This window comes from Hypanus sabinus, unplaced genomic scaffold, assembly GCF_030144855.1.
Source record: "Hypanus sabinus isolate sHypSab1 unplaced genomic scaffold, sHypSab1.hap1 scaffold_124, whole genome shotgun sequence".
In the NCBI taxonomy this organism is placed as follows: Eukaryota; Metazoa; Chordata; class Chondrichthyes; order Myliobatiformes; family Dasyatidae; genus Hypanus; species Hypanus sabinus.
The window spans coordinates 280,014-294,290 of NW_026779303.1; the positions used below are offsets into that span (position 1 = coordinate 280,014).

A 14,277-nucleotide genomic window follows, 5' to 3' on the forward strand; every position below is an offset into this window, starting at 1 on the left:
TGCGCCATGAGAGGGTTTCTGTTACTGTGGGGCCTGATACCCTTTCAGCTCAGTGGGAACAGGGAATAATACCATTGAAGAGAGTCAAACTGAGCCGTCACATATTGGAGATGGCAGAAGTACCCCACCCTTATAGAGCATCAGAGAGTTTGTGGGTTTTTCCAGATACCAGCACTGTGCCCGGTTCGAAGATGATTTCGCTCTCCAACTTGTGTTGAACTTCACTGTAACAGTGTGATACCAAATCAAACCTTGGCAACTCAAGTGATCTCATATCAAATGTTGTCCTTCACCCACTGATGGATTTTAAATTTTTTTACAGGTTAAAAACGACAAGGAATTTGTCTATGGGAATTCAAACACAACACACCAGTTGTGCTGTCTCTGTTTAGATATTTAAGGAGCAAGAGATTCAATCAACCATCCTTCCTGCTCAGACTGTGGGGAGAGATTCACTCGGTCATCTGACCAACTGACACGTCCGTCATTTTACACAGGGGAGAGACCGTTCTCCTGCTCAGACAGTGGGAATGGATTCACTCAGTAATCTCAACTGAAGCTACACACTGGGCAAGGCCATTCAACTATTCTGTGTGTGGGAAGGGGTTCAGTCGGTCTTCCCGCCTGTGGACACACCAGGCAGTTCACCCTGGGCAGAGGCTGGTTATCTGCTGAATTTGTGGGGAAGGATTGACTCGGTCATCTGACCTAATGGCTCATCAGCGAGTTCACACCGGGGAGCGGCCGTTCACCTGCTCAGAATGTGGGAAGGGATTCACTCAGTTATCCAGCCTACAGAGACATCAGCGAGTTCACACTGGGGAGAAGCCGTTCACCTGCTCAGAATGTGGGAAGGGATTCACTCGGTCATCCCACCTACTTGAACACCTGCGAGTTCACACTGGGGAGAAGCCATTCTCCTGCTCCGAATGTGGGAAGGGATTCACTCAGTTATCCAACCTGCAGAGACATCAGCGAGTTCACACTGGGGAGAAGCCGTTCACCTGCTTACAATGTGGGGAAGGATTCACTGATTCATCCAGCAGACTGAAACATCAGCGAGTTCATACCAGGCAGCGGCTGTTCACCTGCTCAGACTGTGGGAAGGGATTCACTTACACATCTAATCTGAAGGTACATCAGCGAGTTCACACTGGTGAGAGGCTGTTCACCTGCTCAGTCTGTGGGAAGGGATTCACTCAGTCATCCAAACTACAGAGTCATCAGCGAGTTCACACTGGGGAGAAGCCGTTCACCTGCTCAGTCTGTGGGAAGGGATTCACTCAGTCATCTACCCTACTGGTACATCAGCGAGTTCACACTGGGGAGAAGCCGTTCACCTGCTCAGAATGTGGGAAGAGATTCACTCGGTCATCCCACCTACTTGAACACCTGCGAGTTCACACTGGGGAGAAGCCATTCTCCTGCTCAGAATGTGGGAAGGGATTCACTCAGTCATCTACCCTACTGGTACATCAGCGAGTTCACACTGGGGAGAAGCCATTCTCCTGCTCAGTCTGTGGGAAGGGATTCACTCGGTCATCTGGTCTCGAAATACACCAGCAGGTTCACACTGGGTAGAGGCCGTTCACCTGCTCAGACTTGACAAAACTGTTTGACCAGGAAACAGAAATCTGGGAGCTTTGAGCTGGAACAGCAAGAGCAATAACCTGGAGTCCTGAAAAAGGAAGGAAATCAAGTTGAGATAAAAAAAAACATCAAAGCATCACTAAAAAGTTGTACTTTCACCTGCAGAGGGAATCAGACATGGCTGATCAAGCTATTGGGAAATCAGTTGAGCAACTCAAGCTAGAGAGAATGACAGCAAAAAGATTGTTTTCTCATCTGGCCAACAGTATTACCAGGACCTACGAAGACATGTCTGAAGAGGAGCTCAGAGTGAGTTTCAATAAACTCACAATAGAAGCCGAGGAAGTCATGAAAGCCAATGATGATGCGGAGGCCGGACTCACTGCAGAACGGGAGGTGGAGCTGAACACAGAGAAAGTAGCTGTGTTAACTGAACAGCAAAAAGCCGAGCTGGCAAAGACGGCAAATGAGTGTGAGTTGAAACTGAAGGAAATCAGAAGGCTGATCCTGGAGACTCTTTGGACCAACTTTGGAAATGTTGAGTTGCTCATAGCACTACAAGCAGCAGAGGATGAATGTGAAGACGTCACTGCTGTACAACCTGATGGCCACCAGGAGGCGGACGGCTTCATGCTTACCCACCTGCAAGGACTGGTAAAGACAGCGAAGGAGGTGGGAACGATGGAACCGGCCAGGGGATCGGAAGCACCTTCAGAGTCGCCTAAAGGGGCTCGAACTCCAAATCCCCAAGCTGGTTTCCAAGAAGGCCCACTTCATACAGGCAAGGAGAAAGGAGGATGCTGAAAGACTAACACCGACGGCATTGGGCTTTTCCTCCAATTTTTCCACGCCAGCCATCAGACTGAAACCGACGGCCCTTCCCAAGTTTACTGGCAGCATTTTCACAGGTGGAGAAAGGACTGGGAAGCACTCCAGAGGCAGAGAGAGCCAACCGGTTCAAGAGAGGTGGAAAAGGTTCAACTGTTGGACAGTGTTGACGACAAAGTCAGAAGAGACCTTCGCCTCAAAACTTATAAAACTACAGATGACATCTTCTGTGTTCTAGAAAACCGCTATGGAAATGGAGTGTGGAAATCGGAAGTGGGATAGTATTGGCGCAGCATGCGAGCAAAAATGCGGGGGTTGCGGCTGCGGAAACTGCCAGCCGGGCGGCAAAGTAATGACTCTTGCTGAAGAGAGGGAACTTGTATACAAATTCATATACAAAAAAAAATCAAAGCAATAGTGATAAGGGAGAAAGAAAGGCATGAATATTGACTTCTGTAACTTCCGTTAATGCCCCTCCTCCCCTTCTTACCTCATCCCTGACATGCTTAGTTGCCCATCACTCCACTTGTTCTCGATCTCCCTCTGGTGCTCCCCTCCACCTTTCTTCCTCCCTAGGCCTCCTGTCCCATGATCCTTTCCCTTCTCCAGCGCTGTATCACTTTTGCCAATCACCTGTCCAGCTTTCAGCTTCACTCCACCCCCTCCGGTCCTCTCCTATCATTTCGCATTTCCCCCTCCCCCAACTGCTTTCAAATCTCTTAGTATCTTTCCTTTCTGTTAGTTCTGATGAAGGGTCTTGGCCAGAGACGTTGACAGTGCTTCTCCCTATAGATGCTGCCTGGCCTGCTGTGTTCCACCAGCATTTTGTGTGTGTTGCTTGAATTTCCAGCATCTGCAGATTTCCTCGTGTTTGCACAATATTCGAAGGATACTTCACATTATGGATCATGTACACAAAAAAATAAAATCAAAGCAATAGTGATAAGCGTGGATGCTGAAAAGGCATTTGATTCGGTTAATTGGAATTTTCTTTACAGAGTTTTACATAGATTTGGTTTCCATAACAATTATTAAAACTATACAGGCACGATATGACAACCCTACCGCTAGGATTAAAATCAATGGATATTTAATCAAATAGTCTTACCCTAGAAAGGGGCACGAGACAGGGTTTTGCATGGTCAGCACTACTCTTCGCATTATATCTGGAGCCATTAGCTCAATACATCAGACAAAGTGGGGAATTACTAGTAAAGGGACAGAGCATAAATTGGCTTGTTACGTGGATGACATTTTGATCTATCTAGGGCAACCAACATACTCTTTACCTGATTGATGCAATCCTTTGAACAATATGGTCAATTATCAGGATACAAGATCAACATAGATAAAACCCAATTACTTTCATATTACTACAGCCCAGCAAGAGAAATTGAAAGTAGATAACCCCGGGCTTGGCAAACAGAGTCTTTCAAATATTTGGGCATCATTATGCTAAAAGATTAGGCAACATTATCAGAATGTAATTATCAGCCTTTATATAAAAAGAACATTAAGGAATATATAGCAAGATGGAACCTGATTCCTTTCTTTTAGTTTCTGTTCAAGGAGTGAGTCTATTATAATGAATACACTGCCCAGACTGATATAGCTCTTTCAGACCCTACCAATAGAGATTAATCAAAATCAATTGAATGAATGGAACAAGATGTTATCAAGGTATATTTGGCAAGGTAAAAGGCCTAGAGTTCATCTCAAAACTTTGCAATTAGCAAAGGAAAAGGGTGGATGCGGCCTAACTTCTCTTCGAGGTTATTATTTTGCAGCACAGTTGAGAGCTGTGATATGCTGGAGCAACCCATCGTATGACGCTCAATGGAAAAACATTGAGGAGCGGGTACTTCCCATCCCCATACAAGCAGTTTTGGCTGATAATAACTTGCAAAGGTACATAAATACTATTGATAATCCATGGGTGAAATTGACTCTTAATATGGAAAACTATTATAAAAGAATATAATCTCGAGGGAGATACTGCAATTCTTCAATGGTGTGCATATAACTCAGATTTTACACCAAATAAATTGGATGCTAGATTTAAGGACTGGACAGCTAAAGGAATAACAGTTCTTTGCAACATAATGAAAGAAGGAATACTGTGACAGTATGTAAATAGGATGCTTAAAATTGTATCCAAGGCAAGCACATGCATGATAGAGCTATTTAGAAAAGCATATAATTCAGATAACGGTAGTAGAATTATTACAAGCATGTATAAGAGTTTGTCAAATCTTAAAACATATTTGACTTCAAACATTAAAACAAAATGGGAGAAGGAAGGAGGGATAATTATATCTGAGGAAGAATGGACAATAATATGGAGGTATCAATGGAAGTGTACCAGTTCTCAGAAATGGAGGGAGTTCGGATGGAAAAACTTGATAAGATATTTCATTACACCCTCCCAGAAATCCCATTATGATAGTAACATCACTGTTTGCTGGAGAAACTGTGGACATTGAAATGCAAATCATTATTATATTTTTTGTGACTGCCCTGTTATCAAAAGCTATTGGAGGGGGATACACAATGCCCTACATGGCATCGTTAGATATGAAATACCCTTGGGGAGTAAGACCATATATTTTGGATGTATACCTCAATGGTTGAAAAAAGATAAATATTTAATGAATATATTGTTGGCAGCTGGTAAAAAGACTGTTACTAGGAAATGGTTATCACAGGAGAGCCCAACTTTAAATGCATGGATGGAAATTACAATGGACAAGATGGAGAAGATAATCATAATCTGGAACAAATTGATTCATACTGGGAAAAATGGTTTAACTACATAATCCCTCTAGGCCTGCTTTTATTCTCACAAATCAATGAATATGTTATAAAAAAAGATCACTCCCTACTTGTACATAGTTTTTTTTTTCCTTTTGCTTGTTTTTTCTTTCACACTTATAGAAGTGTATACCTCAGATAAATTCTATGTGGGGATTTGTGGCATATATGATTATATGATATATATTTACAATGTCTGAAATACATCTTCTGGAAATTTTTGTTTTATGATGAACTTCAATAAAAAAAACGAAAAAACAGTCAGATAATACTTTTAAGTATATATTTTCATCAAAAATGAACAGGATTCAGCACTCCATGTGTGTATTTGCAATCGTGATAAGAAATACAGACCAGAACACGTACATGAGAGGCCAACTCAGAACAATCAATCATCACTCCGGAAGAAAACTTTAACCAGTGGAATGAGTATGACCCTCCATGGGAGACATCCCAATGATCTGAGTAGACTAGGTGGTGACAAGGAAGCCTTGAGCACCTGACTGAGAGTTGGAGACCTCTCCCCCTAAAAAACAAAGGAGTTCCTTGCAGAAATACAGGACAAGTTGTTTGACAAAAGGGGGGAAACATCAAAAATACATGAAATATTAACAAATGAGGAAGTTAGTGCAGAAAATGCCAGAGAAATCAGACACAATCCAACACATTCCAGGATCCTGCAGCAGATTTACTCAATCTGATTACTTACAAAGTTACAAAGAAATGGCAAATATCATTCACTAAAATCTTGCTTTAAAATACAAACTCATGAATGCCCTCCATCACTTCATAAAGGTACAATAAATTCAAGCCCAATACAGTTTTAGTGTCAAAATCTTGCAAATTAGATGATAATCAATACATTATTTCAGATAGGACAATCCATAAGAACCATCCAGATATAATATTACAGGATAAACAAACAGGAACAACTCCCCCAACAGATAAAACCATTCCCAACACACACGTGTTCCTCAACCAGTGGAGCACCGCACCCCAGGTATTGTTTGTGTCATCGGACAACCAAATTATTTTCTCTGTCAATCAGCTTCCAAATGTTGCTACTCTGTCATTCATTGCCTCATTCTGCTGCTGATCCCCTTCTCATCATATGTTCTTACGTCAAATATCATCCAGACCCCCAAACTCTGCCCTGTGCAGACTCGCCTCTGGTTTCCGACCCTGCTTCATTGAGCATTCAACTAATCGTTTCCCATTCTGCTTTCAGTTTTTAGAGAACAGTGGTGTTCTCTAACAACACTTTAGAAGCAGGGAAAGTGACCCATAATGTGGAAATGAGATGTGATTAAGGAGTTTAACTGAAGAACATCTCAGACAGAACTGCAGTCAGCTCGACTTCTTCAGTCAGCAGAAAATTCAAGGGAAACCTTTTCACCCACAGAGTGGTGACTGTTAGGAACCCATCACCACAGGGAGAGTGAGAGGGGGAAAACCGGAGGATTTACAAGGACTGTTGTGGACAGAATCACTGGGTCCAGCTGGCCCGAGTTGACTCTCTACTGTACACTAGGTGTGTTGTAAATTCACCAAGACAGAGTTTAACATAGAACTGATTTATTTGTCTTAGACCCAGAATATTAAACTCCCGTCCCATTAAAGGTGAATGTGCTGCAGAAAAAACTCCTCCCATGCCCAGTGACCAGGGTGCAGGACTGGGTGTGGTGAGCAGCAGCAATAATTGCAGAGTTCAGCACCGACAGTCAGTCTCGAACTTGCATTCAGCAACAGTGATGGACAAATATCCAGCATGCAGCCTATTGAAACTTTCTCCCCAGTGTGAAACTGGTAGTCTGTCACAAGTATAACAATGTTTAGGTTATGACTAGAGGTGACAGTGCGAGGCTATCCAATGAGAGAAATGTTCTTTCTTGTGAGTTTGGAAGAGAGATTTTGTGCTCTTTTGCTGGGGAGAGATGAGAAGACGTGAATGGAGAGACTGGACCCTTTTTCTTTTTTTTTTGTTTTCTTTACTAACCCTGGGGTCAAAGTAAGAATTATAAAGCTCAATCATTTAATCACATATTGTGTACTGTTTTGTATTTCAGGGTACTGATTTACTACAGGGGACACGGCACACAGCATCCACCAAAACGAGATTTCTTTAGTTTGGCCGGGCTGCGGGTCTATCACCCCCCATATTAAGCTGAGGGCCAAAGCGAGAGTTACATGTGGTTAGATTAAAGAACACTGGGGCTGTCTACAAGACGGGTCAGAGCCGTCTCTATTTCCTGAGGTCCTTTAACATCTGCCGGACGATGCTGAGGATGTTCTATGAGTCTGTGGTGCCCAGTGCTATCGTGTTTGCTGTTGTGTGCTGGGGCAGCAGGCTGAGGGTAGCAGACACCAACTGAAACAACAAACTCATTCGTAAGGCCAGTGATGTTGTGGGGGTGGAACTGGACTCTCTGACGGTGGTGTCTGAAAAGGGGATGTTGTCCAAGTTGCATGCCATCTTGGACAATGTCTCCCATCCACTCCATAAAGTACTGGTTAGGCATAGGAGTACACTCAGCCAGAGACTCATTCCACTGAGATGTAAACCTGAGCGTCATAGGAAGTCATTCCTGCCTGTGGCCATCAAACTTTACAACTCCTCCCTCAGAGTTTCAGACACCCTGAGCCAATAGGCTGGTCTTGGACTGGTTTCCACTTAACCCTAGACATTGATAGAGCTTGTTTCTTATTATTGATTATTATTCCTACACTTCTATGTTTATTTTTGTTAACCTGCTTTATATGTGTATTTGTATTATTGATACTGTTTTGCTTATTTTACTAATAAACGCCTTTAGCTAAAATGATAGATTTCCCTTATCTGATCTGGTTGTGTGAGAAACCAGAAAGACAGGCAGCAGAAATGGATGTTGACGAGTTTCTGTTAAGTCCAGACTTTGTGGCATTAAAGAAGGCTAAAAAGTCTGAGTTTTGGGAAATGGTGGAGTCCTTGGAATTCAAGGAGGTTAAGAAAGGGATGATGATGGCAGAGATGCAACGTAAGATAGCTGAACATTATGTCACGATGCAGATATTCAAGGCAGAGTTGTTAGAACACTTTCCTGTAGGGAAAAAGTGGCCGTGAACCAGAAGTGGCCTAGAGATAAGTGGGTGGTGTTGTTACAAAGTGTACTTAAAAGGAAGGCTCAACGTGCATATGCAGTGTTGTCTATGGAGGCTGCAGAGGATTATGAGGAAGCAAAACTGGCTATCCTTCAGGCCTATGAGCTGGCACCTGAAGCCTATAGACAAGAGTTCAGGGACTTAAGGAAGCAGTGGAATCAGATGTTCACAGAGGTTACATACGACAAGTGTGTGTACTTTGACCGTTGGTGCGCTGCAGAAGGGGTTGAGGAGGATTTCTACTGCCTACGAAAGATGATCCTGATTGAAGAATTAAAAGATTGTGTTCCGGATAATGTCCGGAGATACCTGAATGAGAAGAAGAATAAGTCCATATCAGAATCTGCCAAGCTAGCAGATGAATACGCCTTAACCCATCAAATGAAATTTTCCCCAAATAAGTGCTACCACAGGAGTAGTAGGGGTGGTAGAGAAAGCCTAACGGCTAAGTCTGAGACTAAGCCGGGGTCTACCGGAAAAGACAAGGAGGAAAAGCCGTCTGGCAGGTCTCCTAGCGGTGTGTGTTATAACAGTGGGAAATCTGGCCACATAGCATCTAAGTGCTTTGCTCCAAAGAAGGAGACGGGGAAAGGAAAGGCGACCGCGCCGACGGGCTGTGTTAAGCCGGTTGAAATGCCGTTAAAAGAGGAGCTAAACCGAGTTCAGGAGGGATGTGAGAAATCCCTTTCAACCGGGTTGGTACCTGTGAGGGAGGGGTCACCCCCAGTGCCAGTAAGAATCTAGAGAGACACTGGGGCTTTTTAGTCCTTAATCCTAAGCAGAGCATTGGAATTCAATAGTGAGGCAGATACTGGTGACGTGAACGTGATAGAAGGGGTTGGAAAAGGAACTGAGGCCATACCGTTACATAAAGTATTTCTGAAGAGTGACCTGGTATCTGGACCAGTCATGACAGGGGTACGGGCTGCACTCCCGATACCCCATGTAGATGTCTTACTCGGGAATGACCTGGCCGGGGGGGATGTGTTCTCTGCAGTTCAGCTCACGAGTAAGCCTGCCAGGACTGAGCCCCCGCCCATAGTTCCTGAATTTAATCCCGCAGGTGCAGTCACCAGAAGAATGTCGAGGAAAGCTGTTAAGACAACCCCTGATTTAGCCGAGTCCAACCTTGATTTAGCTGAGACGTTTTTACCAGCCCCGTACCAGGAGAGGTTGGAGGATGGTAAAACGGAGAATAGTGGGGCTAAAGAAAGTAAGGGAGACAAAGCAGAGTCAGTGTTGTCAAGGAACAGAATCTTGAAATTGGCCCATAAGATACCCCTGGGTGGACATTTTGGAGTGAGCAAGGAATTTATGGAGGCACAGAGCCAAGATGAGGAACAGATGTGGCAGTTAGAAGGTCCAGGGTTGGACACGGATGATGTTTCTGGATTGACAGAGCTGGTTGTAGTTGAAGAATTTAAGTGTGTTCTCAATAATGCAAAGGCTTTCCGAGATGAAAAGGATGCCGCTACCTTGAGGGAGTCCGCTGGGTTAGCAGACGAGGTTGTTTTAACCTGCAAGGTTGAGTTTACTCCAGATGGGTGTTGCCCAGAGAGTAACTGGGAGGATAAGGGGAACTTGGAATTTGAAACTGGGACTGGTATTGAAAGCCTAGAAGAGGCAGTTGTCCCATTGGCCTGTGTTCAGGTTACTGAACCTTGTGTGGAGACTCAGGAAAGGTCTGAAATGTCTGATTTGGTTAAAAAGGAATGCAATCCTTTTGGGTCAAATGGACTTGGTTCCATGAAGAAAGGGTTAACCTTGGCACCAGTAGAGAGTGAGGATTCTCAGTCACGTGTATTAAAAGTCAGTGATGAGATAAAAGCTGGTGAGATGGATGTTATTGAAGATACTGAGGGAAAAAGTGTTACTCGACTTTTGAATAAAGTAAATGTAAATTCGGGTTTGGTTCCAGGACTGTTGTGCAAAGGGAAGAGACCGTTAACTAAACAATGGTTTGTTAACAAGATGTTTGTTTTGAAATTTAAGGATAAACAACTTGGTGATGTTGCTCAAGTATGTGATTTGGAGAGGCAGAACTTAAAGTGTTGTTTTGGCCCAGAGAGACCATCTGCTAGTGTCATCAAGGAAACTAATCAAATTAAATATCCTGAAGATAAAATTAATGACCTGCTTAAAATTAATGAGTGGGTGTGGAAGTTCAGAAAATGGGCTTAGTTTATTTGGTGATCAGCTTTGTTTTTCTGGACGAAGCTTGTGAAAGTTAAAGATGATATCATAGCAGGTTGACTGAAAGTGAGGTTTAGCAGTAAACCAGAGATTACTATTTGCACAAACTTCTGTAATGTACTACATTATAATCACACATGTATTGGTTCACTCTTTATGATATACACCTAAGCTAAGAATTAACTCCACTGTAGAAAAAGAATTACTGTCACTTACCCTGGCATTACAGCAATTTGAGGTCGACATTTGTCCAGTGTAGAAACCAGTGATAGTCTATACTGATCACAACCCCTTGGTATTTTTGACAAACATGAAGAATAAAAATACATGGTTATTTAGTTGGAGTCTGTTGTTACAAGAATTTGATATTAAAATACAAAATGTAAAGGGAAATGACAATGTAATTGCTGATTGTTTATCCAGGTGTTAATTTGAAAGTATACCTGTGTTATCCTTGTAGTTAAAGACCACTTCTGTATTAGATTAGACTCTGTAATGTGCTTTACTAGTGAATTTTCAACCCGGTGAAGATTCTTTGAAGGGTGGGGGTGTTATGTGTGCTGAACAGACCTGATGGAAATGGGGTCCAGAGCTGACCCTTCCCCCCCCCCCCCCCCCTTTGAGGACTATGCAGCTAATGAGAGTGAGAGAGAGATGAAGAACAGAGGTAGAGATATCTGCTACAGATAAGAGAGAGACGACTGATTTAGGTATTATGGCTGCTTCACTGATGGACAGGTAAACGAAACCTTTTGCTGCCGGGACACTTCTTTGCTCGTTAACATTCCTGAAGAGACAGCAGGAGTGGCCTAGCTTGATGGACATAGACATATTGAGTTGATGGATGGCTGATACCCCGTCAGTGGGGATAAAAGACGGGTCTGGGGAGACACTCTTCAAACACACCAGTGGACACTGACCGAGTGTTGTGCACCCACAGGAAGGTGGGGGCTTAGAGGACCGAATCAGAAGATCGGTCACAAAGGCTCACAGTGTGACGGCAGGGCTGGTGGGGACTTGTGTGTGTGTCCAGTCATGCCAGGGTGATGAGTCCACCACTGAAGAACAGTCTAGCTGAGAACGGAGGGGTCATAACCGAATGACCACAATGGTACAACGGAATAAGAAGACAACAGAAGGTTTGCTTGCTGCAGCTGCCCAATCTCTTGGTCGCTTTCTGCCCCCCTCTCTCTCTCTCCAATTGCAGCACAGCAACAGCTACCTCAGCATGGACGAACTGAACTGAACTTTATATTCTCTTATGACTATTCATTTACCCCTAGATATTGATAGAGCTTGTTTATTATTGCTAACCTGTTTTATATGTATATTTGCATTATTGATACTCTTTGGTTTATTTTACGAATAAACACCTTTAGTTAAAGAACCACCAGACACCAACATATCCTTCCATTTCTGCTGGTCTGTTAACCCAGTTACTGGGTACGTAACAGCATACTTGACTTAGTATTATTTAATTATTTATGGTTTCATATTGCTATATTTCCCGTTCTTGGTTGGTGCGACTGTCACGAAACCCAATTTCCCTCAGGAATAATAAAGTATGTCTGTGTCTGATTACTGAGTTAATTGCTTACCACATTCACAGCAGGTGAACGGACACTCCCCGGTAAGAACTCAATGATGCCTACTTGGTTGATTTGGCTGAGAAAATCTTTTCCCGAAGTCTGAGCAGGTGATCAGCCTCTACCCAGTGTGAATTCGCTGATGTACCTTCAGCTTAGATGACCGAGTGAATCCCTTCCCACAGTCTGAGCAGGTGAATGGCCGCTCCCCGGTGTGAATTCGCTGGTGTGCCAGTAGGTCGGATGACCGAGTGAATCCCTTCCCACAGTCTGAGCAGGTGAATGGCCGCTCCCCGGTGTGGACTCGTTGGTGTGCCAGTAGGTCGGATGACCGAGTGAATCCCTTCCCACAGTCTGAGCAGGTGAATGGCCTCTCTACAGTGTGAACTCTCTGATGTACCTTCAGTTGAGATGATTCAGTGAATCCCTTCCCACAGTCTGAGCAGGTGAACAGCCACTCACCAGTGTGAACTGACTGGTGTCTCAGTAACTGAGATGACCGGGTGAATCCCTTCCCACAGACTGAGCAAGTGTACAGCCTCTCCCCAGTGTGAACTGACTGGTGTACCTTCAGCTGGGATGAGCAAATGAATCCCTTCCCACAGTCCGAGCAGATGAACGGCCTCTCTCCAGTGTGAACTCTCTGATGTACCTTCATTTGGGATGACCAAGTGAATCTCTTCCCACATTCTGAGCAGGTGAACGGCCTCTCCCCAGTGTGAACTCGCTGATGCACCTTCAGTTGGGATGAGCAGGTGAATCCCTTCCCACAGTCTGAACAGGTGAACGGCCTCTCCCCGGTGTGAATTTGCTGGTGTGCCATTAGGTTAGATGACCGAGTGAATCCCTTCCCACAGTCTGAGCAAGTGAATGGCCTCTCCCCGGTGTGAATTCGCTGATGTACCTTCAGTTGGGATGACCGAGTGAATCTCTTCCCACAGTTCGAGCAGGTGAACGGCCGCTCCCCAGTGTGAACTCGTCGGTGTGCCATTAGGGCGGACGACTGAGTGAATCCCTTCCCACAGTCTGAGCAGGTGAATGGCCTTTCGCCAGTGTGAACTGACTGGTGTGTGAGTAGGTCGGATGACTGAGTGAATCCCTTCCCACATTCTGAGCAAGTGAATGGTCTCTCTCCAGTGTGAACTCGCTGATGCACCTTCAGTTGGGATGAGCAGGTGAATCCCTTCCCACAGTCTGAACAGGTGAACGGCCTCTCCCCGGTGTGAATTTGCTGGTGTGCCATTAGGTTAGATGACCGAGTGAATCCCTTCCCACAGTCTGAGCAAGTGAGTGGCCTCTCCCCGGTGTGAATTCGCTGATGTACCTTCAGTTGGGATGACCGAGTGAATCTCTTCCCACAGTTCGAGCAGGTGAACGGCCGCTCCCCAGTGTGAACTCGTCGGTGTGCCATTAGGGCGGACGACTGAGTGAATCCCTTCCCACAGTCTGAGCAGGTGAATGGCCTTTCGCCAGTGTGAACTGACTGGTGTGTGAGTAGGTCGGATGACTGAGTGAATCCCTTCCCACATTCTGAGCAAGTGAATGGTCTCTCTCCAGTGTGAACTCTCTGATGTGCCTTCAGTTGGGATGACTGAGTGAATCTCTTCCCACAGTCTGAGCAGGTGAATGGCCGCTCTCTGGTGTGAACTCGCTGGTGAGCCATTAGGTTAGATGACAAAATGAATCTTTCCCCACAAATTCAGCAGATGAAGAGCTTCTGCCCAGTGTGATCTGACTAGTGTGTCCACAGGTGGGAAGACGACTGAATCCTTTCTCACAAACAGAACAGGTGAATGGCCTTGTCCCGGTGTGAACTTGCTGATGTACCTTCAATTGAAATGACCGAGTAAATCCCTCGCCACAGTCTGAGCAGGAAGGATAATCGAGTGAATCCCTTGCTCCACTTCTTAAATATCAAAAGAGACAGCAAAACATGTGTGTTGTGTTAGACATTCCCATAGACAAATTCCTTGTCATTTTTAACCTGTGAAAAGATTTACAAAATCCATCAATTGGTGCAGAACAACATTTCAGCTGAGATCACTTGAGTTGTCAAGGTGTGTTCTGACATCACACTGTTACAGTGAAGTTTAACCCAATTTGGAGAGAGAAATCACCTTCTAACTGGGCA

At 44.5% G+C, this 14,277-nt stretch overlaps 2 protein-coding genes across 18 annotated transcripts in view; one reads left to right on the forward strand and one right to left on the reverse strand.

Moving 5' to 3' along the window:
- The window catches only part of LOC132386651 (zinc finger protein 214-like), a 243,883-nt gene that overhangs the window by 165,393 nt on the left and 64,213 nt on the right, over positions 1 to 14,277 (forward strand). For 2 of the 5 annotated variants that reach the window (XM_059958967.1, XM_059958966.1), the window contains exon 3: positions 323 to 1,592. The exons of 2 other annotated variants lie outside the window; for them this stretch is intronic. In XM_059958967.1, the coding sequence (XP_059814950.1) occupies positions 712 to 1,581 (870 nt within the window). In that variant the 5' untranslated portion in view covers positions 323 to 711 and the 3' untranslated portion in view covers positions 1,582 to 1,592. Of the gene's footprint in view, positions 1 to 322; positions 1,593 to 14,277 lie in introns of those variants that run through there. One more of the 5 variants, XM_059958968.1, reaches the window with a different exon arrangement.
- LOC132386644 (zinc finger protein 239-like) overlaps positions 1 to 14,277 on the reverse strand; it is a 178,717-nt gene that overhangs the window by 155,797 nt on the left and 8,643 nt on the right. For 4 of the 13 annotated variants that reach the window (XM_059958943.1, XM_059958947.1, XM_059958942.1 and 1 more), the window contains one exon: positions 12,087 to 14,130. The exons of 5 other annotated variants lie outside the window; for them this stretch is intronic. In XM_059958943.1, coding sequence (XP_059814926.1) covers positions 12,268 to 13,809 — 1,542 coding nt within the window. In that variant the 5' untranslated portion in view covers positions 13,810 to 14,130 and the 3' untranslated portion in view covers positions 12,087 to 12,267. Of the gene's footprint in view, positions 1 to 1,573; positions 1,679 to 4,323; positions 5,756 to 10,815; positions 10,852 to 12,086; positions 14,131 to 14,277 lie in introns of those variants that run through there. 4 more of the 13 variants (XR_009509615.1, XR_009509614.1, XR_009509616.1 and 1 more) reach the window with 4 other exon arrangements.